This window comes from Crocuta crocuta, unplaced genomic scaffold (genome assembly GCF_008692635.1).
Source record: "Crocuta crocuta isolate KB4526 unplaced genomic scaffold, BGI_CrCroc_1.0 scaffold277, whole genome shotgun sequence".
Classification (NCBI taxonomy): Eukaryota; Metazoa; Chordata; class Mammalia; order Carnivora; family Hyaenidae; genus Crocuta; species Crocuta crocuta.
Genome location: NW_027531912.1, coordinates 248,109 through 258,305, shown reverse-complemented (window position 1 = coordinate 258,305; position 10,197 = coordinate 248,109). Strand labels below are relative to the sequence as shown.

General features: G+C 36.5%; 1 protein-coding gene across 5 annotated transcripts in view; it reads left to right on the top strand.

The window, feature by feature from the left end:
* ZMYM2 (zinc finger MYM-type containing 2) overlaps positions 1-10,197 on the top strand; it is a 106,537-nt gene that overhangs the window by 25,136 nt on the left and 71,204 nt on the right. For 3 of the 5 annotated variants that reach the window (XM_077774729.1, XM_077774727.1, XM_077774728.1), the window contains exon 2: positions 7,807-8,663. In XM_077774729.1, the coding sequence (XP_077630855.1) occupies positions 7,807-8,663 (857 nt within the window). The remainder of the gene's footprint in view (positions 1-7,806; positions 8,664-10,197) is intronic. The other 2 variants (XM_077774730.1, XM_077774731.1) reach the window with 1 other exon arrangement.

Sequence of the window (10,197 nt, the reverse complement as noted above, 5' to 3'; positions counted from 1 at the left end):
AAAAAAAAAAAAAAACCAAACAAACCTCCAAAAACCAACCAAAACTGACATAAACTCCTTCAGTGGATAATTTCTTAGTTCTATGTTTGTGTGTGTTTTATTTTTTTAATCTTTTAAAAAATTTTTAATATTTATTTTTGAGAGTGTGTGCACGCACACACACAAGAGGGTAAGGGGCAGAGAGTGAAGGGGACAGAGAATTGAAGGCAGGCTCCAGGCTCCACGCTGTCAGCACAGAGCCCAATGTGGGGCTCAAATCCATGAACTGTGAGATCATGACCTGAGCTGAAGCTGGACGTCTACCTGACTTAGCCACTCAGGTGTCCCAGTTTATTTATTTTTCAGAGAGACAGAGCACATGAGAGTGGGGGAGGGGCAGAGGGAGAAGGAGATAGAGGATCCGAAATGAGTTCTGCAATGAGCCCGACATGGGGCTTGAACTCAGGAACTGTGAGTCGTGACCTGAGCTGCAATCAAGAGCCAGATGCTCAACCAACTGAGTCAATCAGGAGCCTCTATTTGTGTGTTTGTTTTTGTTTTTTGTTTTTATTTTTTAATGTTTATCCTTGAGAGAATGAGAGAGACAGAGAATGAGCAGAGCAAGAGAGGGACACAGAATCTGAAACAGGCTCCAGGCTCTGAGCTGTCAGCACAGAGCCCGACGTGGGGCTCGAACCCACGAACCATGAGATCATGACCTGAGCCGAAGTCAGACGCTTAACCGACTGAGCCACGCAGGCGCCCCAGCCATGCTTTTCTCTCTTTCCTCTTCTAACATTTTTTTATTACAAATTTATGTTGTCTCTATTTTATTTTATATATTTTTAAATACAATTTATTGTCAAGGTAGCTAACATACAGTGTATACAGTGTGCTCTTGGCTTCAGGGGTAAATTCCCATGATTCATCACTTACATAAAACATCCAGTGGTCATCCCAACAAGTGTCCTCCTTGTGCCCATCACGCATTGTCCTTGGCCCTCCACTCCCTTCCACTCTCTATTTGCTCTTTGTAGTAAAAGTCTATTATGGGTTGCCTCTGCCTCTGTAACTGTGTGTGTGTGTGTGTGTGTGTGTGTGTGTGTGTGTGTGTGTGTGTATTTTTTTTTTTCCTCTTTCCCTTCCCTGATGGTCTTCTGTGAAGTTTCTCAACTTCCACATATGAGTGAAAACATATGATATCTGTCTTTCTCTGACTGACTTATTTCACTCAGCATAATACCCTCCAGTTCCATCCACATTGTTGCAAATGACAAATACTGTTCTTTTTCATTGCCAAGTAGTATTCCATTCCATATACTATATATATGTATATATATACCACATCTTTACCCATTCATCAGTTGATAGACATTTGGGCTCTTTCCATACCTTGGGTATGATGGCACTGCTATAAACATTGAGGTACATGTGTCCCTGTTAGGCAGCACTCCTGTATCCTTTGGATAAATTCCTAGTAGTGCTATTGCTGGGTCATAAGGTAATTTGGTCTTTAATTTTTTGAGGAACTTGCACACTGTTTTCCAGAGTGGCTGCTCCAGTTGGCCTTCCTCCTCTTCTAACATTTTCCATACTGTTGAATTCTCCCCTGTTCTTGTCTGTGAGGTTTGTCTTTTTTTTTTTTTAATACTTAGGGTCCACACCCAGTGCGGAGCCCAACACGGGGGCTTGAACTCATGACTATAAGATCAAGACCTGAACTGAGATCAAGAGTTAGAAGCTCCACTGATTGAGCCACCCAGATGTTCCTCCTTTTTAAAAAAATCTCTCGGGGCTCCTGGGTGGCTCAGTCCGTTGAGCGTCCGACTTCGGCTCAGGTCATGATCTCATGGTTTGTGGGTTTGAGCCCCAAGTCAGGCTCTGTGCTGACAGCTCAGAGCCTGGGCCTGTTTCGGATTCTGTGTCTCCCTCTCTCTCTGACCCTCCCCTGCTCACACTGTCTCTCTCTCAAAAATAAATAAAACATTAAAAAAAAAATTTTTTTTTTTTTTAATCTCTGTACTTACTCTTTGGATAGAAGCAGAGTCTTCTGTCTCCAGTTGGCCATCCATTAAATTTAATATTAATTCCTACATATTAATTTTGTATCCAGCACTTGACTAAATTATCTCACTGTGGTAATTTTTCAGGTAAATTTTTTGTGTCTTTGAGATAAAAATTAACCTAATTTGCAAATAATAATAATATTCCTTTTTAAAATTTTTAGATTTTTAAAAAATTTTTATATAATTGCATTCGTTGGTGCTTCCAGTACAGTGCTGAGTGGTAATAATAAGAATATCCTTATCTTCTAATTTTGACTTTAATTAATGCTTTTAATATTTCATGTTAACTTTGATGATATCTTTGGCTTGTTTTATATATGTATTTATAAATCTATTCCTATTTTATTAAGATTTTATTCTNTCTCTCTCTCTCTCTCTCCTAGAAATAAATAAAAAAACAAAAAAAAATTAAAAAAAAATAAAATTTGTCAGTTTGAACTTTTTTTTTTAATGTTTTTATTTATTTCTAGGAGAGAGAGAGAGAGAGAGACAGCGTGAGCAGGGGAGGGTCAGAGAGAGGGAGTCACAGACTGAAACAGGCTCCAGGCTCTGAGCTGGCAGTCAGCACAGAGCCCGACTCGGGGCTCGAACCCACGAACCGCGAGATCATGACCCAAGTGAAAGTTGGACGCTTAACCGACCAAGCCACCCAGGCGCCCCTAAAATTTGTCAGTTTGATTCAGAACTATTAAAAATACTATGAACACATATTGACTAGTAACCTTTGCTATAGAGAAGAATTCACCTTTGCTTTCTTTTTAAAACTTATGGTATCTAGAAGGCTCTTAGATAGGCTTATCAGTGAGAAAATGATGATTTTCTTGACTCACTTGGAATTGCTTTCTTTGTGATTTTCTCTGAACGTTCATAAGCTTTTCTCAGCAAATACTGATATTTTATTTGTTAAGAATGTCAACATTTTCTTGTTTTTCATGAGAACATCAAGTTTTGTATTAATTGATTCTTGTTGAATCAAAGTAAAGACCAAATACAACTGTAAAACATTTATGAAGATTTATGATGAATGTCTTCATTTGGGCTGCTATCACACAAATACCATCGACAAAAACCCCATTAATTTCTCACAGTTCTAGAGGCTGAAAAGTCTAAGATGAAGGTTCTGGCAGTTTTAGTGTTTGGTGTCAAATGGTTTCCTGGTTCTAGATGGACTGCTGTCTTCTCACTCTTTCCTCTCATAGGGGAAGAGTGAAGGGGGCTCCCTGGGGTGATTTTTATAAAAAGGACACTAATCCCATTCATGAAGTTTCCTCCTTTTGTGACCTAATCACCTCTCAAAGGCCCTACCTCCTGATACCACTTTAATGTGTAATAAATTTGGGGGGACACAAACATTTAGTCTGTGACAATGATAGAATATCACAAGGGAGCTTAAAAATTAATTAGAAACTTACTGAAATCTTGAGGTACGGGCAAAAATTTCTATTAGGAGTTAACCGTTTGCTAATTGATTTTTGCATCTGATTATCACTTTGAATTCTAAGAAAAACCCTGAGAACTATTTCATACCATTTACTGTAGAGAAAATTGAAGCTCAGAGAAGTAAAGGAATTTGCTCAGTGTAACATAGCTAATTAGAATTAACTTGATGGAGAAATGTGGCTAAATGGAATAGGCTTTATATAGATAATGTAGAAGTTGTCAACTTTTAATCAGATTTAATCAGGTCAACTTTTAATCAGATAAAAGGAGTAAATTAAGTGTTTGGTGGTTGAAACATTCTCAGTGACATATAGAAGTGGCCAAATTTATTTACAGTCTAGGATTTGAGAACAGTTGTTATAGTTGAGTAGTTACTCTGTTTTGAGAAGTGGATTACTGCAGAGAACTGTGGTAAAGAAAGTTCTATTCTGTGCCCCACTGTTTCTTCTGAGAAGAATAAATTGATACCTCGCAGCCATCCACCAGAGGGTATTGTGAGGTCAGTTCTAGCTTTTTTGTCTTGGAAATTGTCTTCTGTTTTAGGTGTGCTAAAACCATAGAAAGGATCCAGAGAACTCATGCATTAAAAGCCTCTGCATTTCATAACATCAGTAGATTTATGCCTTATTCCTCTGAAAATTATTACATTGATGAGGCTACTTCCTACCTTATGGCACATGGGTATTAACTGCAAATTCAAGTCCATTTTTTTTAATCCTTGTTTCGCCTGTTGGGCTTAATATTTCTTCTTCTTTTTTGAAAACATTTTTTAAATGTTTGTTTATTTTTGAGAGAGACAGAGAGAGAAGGAGACTCAAATCCAAAGCAGGCTCCACGCTCTGAGCTGTCAGCACAGAGCCCAATATAGTGCTCGAACCCACAAGCCATGAGATCATGACCTGAACTGAAGTTGGATGCCCAACCTACTGAGCCATCCAGGCGCCCCAGGCTTGATATTTCTTCTCATGGATACTTGTATATTTTGAATATTGATTTGGTTATTGTGTTAACTGAATATTTTATTAATGAGAGCTGTGCTATATTACTTTATTTAAAATTTAATTACATATTGCATATCATTATGAATACTCAAATCCTGATGTCTAACTTCTTGTCTGTGGTCTTGGGCAACTTAGTTTTGAAGATGATTTGAAGATGATGATGATGATGATGATTTTTAAGTAAGCTCTATGCCCAATCTGGGGCTTCAATTCACAACCCCGAGATCAAGAGTTGCACACTCGACCAACTGAACCAGCCAGCACCTCTTGTTTTAAGATCTGTATAAAGAACGCAATGGTGATTTCCTTCATGGAATTGCCTTAACATGAATATTTGGATCATAACAAGCTTCAAATGAATGTTAAATATTACTGGATGGATGCACTAATTTTTTAAAAATTTAATGGGGTTATGAAAATTTTGAATCAATGTATTCAGCATATTTCAACTCTTAATGCTTTCTGTAATGGTGTTAAAATTTTTTTTCATGTTTACTTAAAATTATGTGAACACCTTATGTGAAGGTTTCCCTTAGCATATATTATTGTTTTACCATGAAGAAGTCTTCCTTAGTGAGGAGCTGCTTTAGAGTAATGGTGTATGTATTTTAATTTATGAAAATATTTAAAACATCTTAGGGTATGGAATGATAATTTGTAGATCTTTGTGACAAGCAAGTAGTCACCCCTTACAGTTTTAGATAGAATTATCCATTTTCTTTAAAGCAGATATAAATGTATCTTCTGCCATTTGTCAGGATTAACATGTCGTCCGATTGATACAGACATAGTTCTTGCTCTTTGAGTCCTGTTGTTGTCTTGGAGCCATGGGTAGTTTTAATATATCTGAAGTATGGCTTTATTATAGAAAAGTTAAAATCTGTTTTTATTTAACTCAAAAGGAGTTTTTGTCACATTTAAGTGAAAATACAATAGAGCCATTCCTATAAAATACTGTTTGTTATTTAAAAATTTTCATTATTATGTTAAATAAGATATGGTGCCCTCTGGAAACTAAACTTAGTTTAAGTGGTCGGAGACTAGCACAATATACATCAAATAAAGGACTAGAATTGTATAACTTGACAATTAAATAATTGTTACTTAAAAATAACTCCGGTAATCAAAGTGAATTAGAGGGGTTTTTTTGCCTTCTGGCCTTTCCACAAATATTTGGGAAAACTGAGTGTGTACTCTGTGCCCAGTCACTGTTTTTGGCCTCTAGACATTCAGTGAGGAGCAATTAGTTATGATCTACCCAGTGTTTTCATAAAATGGCTAATATACCCCTATTTAATGTCTATGAAAAGTGCTTAATCTGTATTCTTCTTGTATCCGGTGATAATTCCTTCATCTAACTGATGCTTTATCAACTTTGTAGTATCTTCTGTTACTCCTGTCTTCCACATTATTTATTTTTAAAAAAACATTTATTTATTTAAATAATCTCTACAACCATTGTGGGGCTTGAACTCATAACCCTGAGATTAAGAGTTGCATGTTCCTCTGATTGAGCCAGCGAGGTGCCCCTATTTTTCCCATTATTCATTCAGGTGCTTCGCTGCCTGAAATTCTTTCTAGATTAATGTTGAATCTGAAGTATAATTTGCTGGGATCCCTGGTGACTCAGTCAATTGACTGACTCTTGATTTCACCTCAAGTCATGATCCCGGGGTCATGGAAATGAGCCCCTTGTTGGGCTCTGTGTTGAGTGTGGATTCTGCTTGGGATTATCATTCTTTCTCCTCCTCCCTCTTCCCTTCCCTTCACCATCCCTCTTCCCCTCCCCCTCCCTCTCCGTCTCCCTGTGCCCTTCTGCCTCTCTCCTCTGCTTGTGTGCTCATCTCTCTCTAAAAAATAATAAATCTGAAGTGCAACTTGTTGATCACCTCTCTTACTCAGACTCCCTGCTTCTTGCATAAACTATGTCTATCAGTATAGTGTGATCCTTTCAGAGTTTTTTTTCATGAATTTACATAAAAGTGTATGTACTTTAGGAAAAATAGAATGTGTGTATGGGTTTTTGGGGAATGCGTAGATAATAGTAATAATACTGTTTTGTAATATTTTTCAGTCAACAGTAATCTTACTGATCTTTTCATGTTAGTAAGACCTGCTTTCTTTTATTACTATTTTTTTTAAACATTTATTTATTTTTGAGAGAGAGAGACAGAGCATTAGCAGGGGAGGGTCAGAGAGAGAGGGAGACACAGAATGTTAAGCAGGCTCCAGGCTCTGAGCTAGCTGTCAGCACAGAGCCGGACGCAGGACTTGAACCCACGAACCGTGAGATCATGACCCCAGCCGAAGTTGGACACTTAACTGACTGAGCCACCCAGGCACCCCAGCTAATCTGTTTTTAAATCCTTGACCTTAATCATATCTGCAAAGACCCTTTTCCCAAATAAGGTAACACATACAGGTTCCAGGGATTAGGATCTGATATCTTTGGGAGCCATTATTCAGCCTGATACATGGATATAAAGCACAGAGCAATAGTGCCTGGCAAATAAGGATTTAAGTTTTCTGGATAAGGTCAAGAATGATTTCAGATTCTCAGAAGGATTTAATTATATAGTTGTAAGGGGGTCAGGGAATATGAAAAAAAGGGATTAGAAAAAGATGAGGCAAGGGAAATGAGGGATAAGATCGTATCATCTTAATACAGTGGATACCAGGCTAAATGTATAGTGAAGGGATTTTTATTGCCGTGTTTTTGTTATTTTACTGTTCAAACACATTGAAGGATTTATCCAGGTTTTCAGTGGTAAAGTTTGTAGCTTAAATAGTATGGTAGAAAGGAGGTGGTGGAAGTGAGAATATACTACATATCATTACTGAAAATTGGATAATTAACCTCTTTATATTGCAAGAGGTTCACAGGTAAACTATATGCAATTTAGTGAATGAGACAGAATGGATACCAAAGTTTTCCTCATTAAATAAGAATTATTGTCATTTAGAATAAAAAGGAAAAGTACCTTTAAAAAGTTCTTCAGGGGTGCCTGGGTGGCTCGGTCCTTTGGGCGTCTGATTCTTGATTCTGGCTTAGGTCATGATCTCACAGTTAGTAAGCCTGAGCCCCGCTTCAGACTCTGCATAGACAGTGCTGAACCTGCTTGGGATTGACTCTTCTCTCTCTGTCTCTCTGTCTCTCTCTCTGCCTCTCCTTTGGTCACACGTGCTCGCGTTCTCTCTCTCTCTCAAAATACGTAAGCTTTAAAAACAAATAAAAACCAAATAAATAGTTCTTTCAGTTAGAATAACAAAAGCTTATACTGACATTTGTTTTCTTTTTCTTTTTTCCATCTCCTTAACAGGTTTTTTGGCATGGACACAGGTTCAGTGGGAGGATTAGAACTGACTGATCAGACTTCTGTTTTATTAGGGAGCACGACCATGGCAACTAGTCTCACGAATGTAGGAAATTCGTTTAGTGGTCCACCTAATCCTTTAGTTTCTAGATCTAACAAATTTCAAAACTCATCGGTGGAAGATGATGATGATGTTGTTTTTATCGAACCTGTACAACCTCCCCCACCTTCTGCACCAGTGGTAGCTGATCAAAGGACTGTAACATTTACATCATCAAAAAATGAAGAACTGCAAGGAAATGATTCCAAAATTCTTCCATCCTCAAAAGAGTTGTCTTCTCAGAAGGGAAGTGTAAGTGAGACAATTGTCATTGATGATGAAGAGGACATGGAAACAAATCAAGGGCAAGAGAAAAATTCCTCCAATTTTATTGAACGGAGACCTCCTGAATCTAAAAACAGAACCAATGATGTGGATTTCTCCACTTCCAGTTTTTCAAGAAGTAAGGTAAATGCAGGAATGGGTAATAGTGGTATCACCACAGAACCAGACTCTGAAATTCAGATTGCTAATGTTACAACCTTAGAAACAGGTGTAAGCTCTGTGAATGATGGCCAATTAGAAAATACTGACGGGCGAGATATGAACTTAATGATTACACATGTAACATCACTGCAGAATACCAACTTGGGAGATGTCTCTAACGGACTGCAGTCAAGTAATTTTGGTGTTAATATACAAACATACACCCCATCTTTAACTTCACAGACCAAGACTGCAGTAGGACCTTTTAATCCTGGTAGAATGAATGTGGCAGGAGACGTATTTCAGAATGGAGAATCTGCTACTCATCATAATCCTGGTAAGCAGCTAGTGATATACCCCATGAAAATGAATTTATTTGCTTGATTCTTTGTTCATTGTAGTAATTGGTACTACCCTGGTTACTGTACTCATGTAAGATAAGTTAATTCTTTTGACTTTTAAGTTTGAAATCTTAGCTAATAGAGATGTAAAACCGTGTATTTTTCTGCAGATTATTAGAAATTCACAGAAATTTATGTTTAAAGGATTGGAGAAAAATGCTCTTTACATTAACTACCACTGAAGTCTAACAGTTTGGCATCTTATTTATCATGTAATTACTTTTTACTAATACAATTCTGGTTCTGTCTAGTAGTAATGTGTAAATAGTGAAAAAAGATTAAAAACACACTTATGGAGCAATATAGTTTGTATAATAGGCACATTTAGATTTCTTTTTACTTTACTGGGGTTTAATTTTGACTGTTTATCTGATTTCAGTTTTTTCTTACTAACATTTTATTACTTTTTTAAATATTTGAAGGTTGGCAAATTTATCAACTATTCGAAAAATTTTTCTTTGGACAGTTTTGCTTTGTGAAAACATTAAAAAAGAGAAGTTATAAGAACCCTGGCTTTTTGATGACCATGTCCGTGTATGCCCCTTTCTCTTTCACCTCTGCCCCCTAACCTTTATATGTCTGTCTGTCTCTCTCATATATCCTTCTTTTTGTTTCTCTCTCGTTTTTTCATCTTTTTAGGCTCATTAGCGACTTTATCAGTCTAGAAATTGTGGAGAATATTAAAGAATGACTAAAGCTGAGTGTAGAATGCTATAAAATGCTAGTCATTTTTCCTTTTTCCTTTTTTTTTTGTTATGAGTGATATTTAATTGTTTGGAAAATCTATAATTAAAAAAATGAGGGGAAAAAAATCCCTGATAGTATTGTTACCTGAAGATTACCACATAAGTTGTTTGTGTGGTTTTCTTTCATTCTTTTTGCTTTGTATTATCACTTGGTTGAAATGCAACTCTGAATAATTTACTTCCTGTTTTTTTTTTGCCATTTAATATTAAATTTTCTCATACCATTAACATTTATATACAAGTTTTAATGACTGCATAGTGGATATGGATAGATCATTCCCATATTTGGTATTTACACAGTTTCCCAGATTTTGCTTTTATAGATTTATGATGAACATCTTTGTTCAAATTTCTCTTTATTTCTTTGAGTATATTCCTAGAAGAGAAGTTTTGAGGTCAAAGGATATCACTGTCCGTATCCTTCCAGAGACTTTTGGTTGAAAAAATATCTATTTGGATTATAGTGATTTTGAAAGAAATAATGTTCCTTATTACTCAATTTGGAAAATTTCTCATGCTTTCCAAGACTCTTTCCCTCTATGTATATATATGTATTTTTGTAGGCAGTTCTGGGTGGAGGGCATTGCATTTGTGAGTTTGTATGAGTATTTTAAAGTTGTAGAAATATGTTGTCATATTGCCTTCCAGAAAAGTCTTACCAACTTATACTATCAGCTGTCTATATGTTAGTTTCTTTCATTGTAACCTTCTGGCTCAAAGAAAA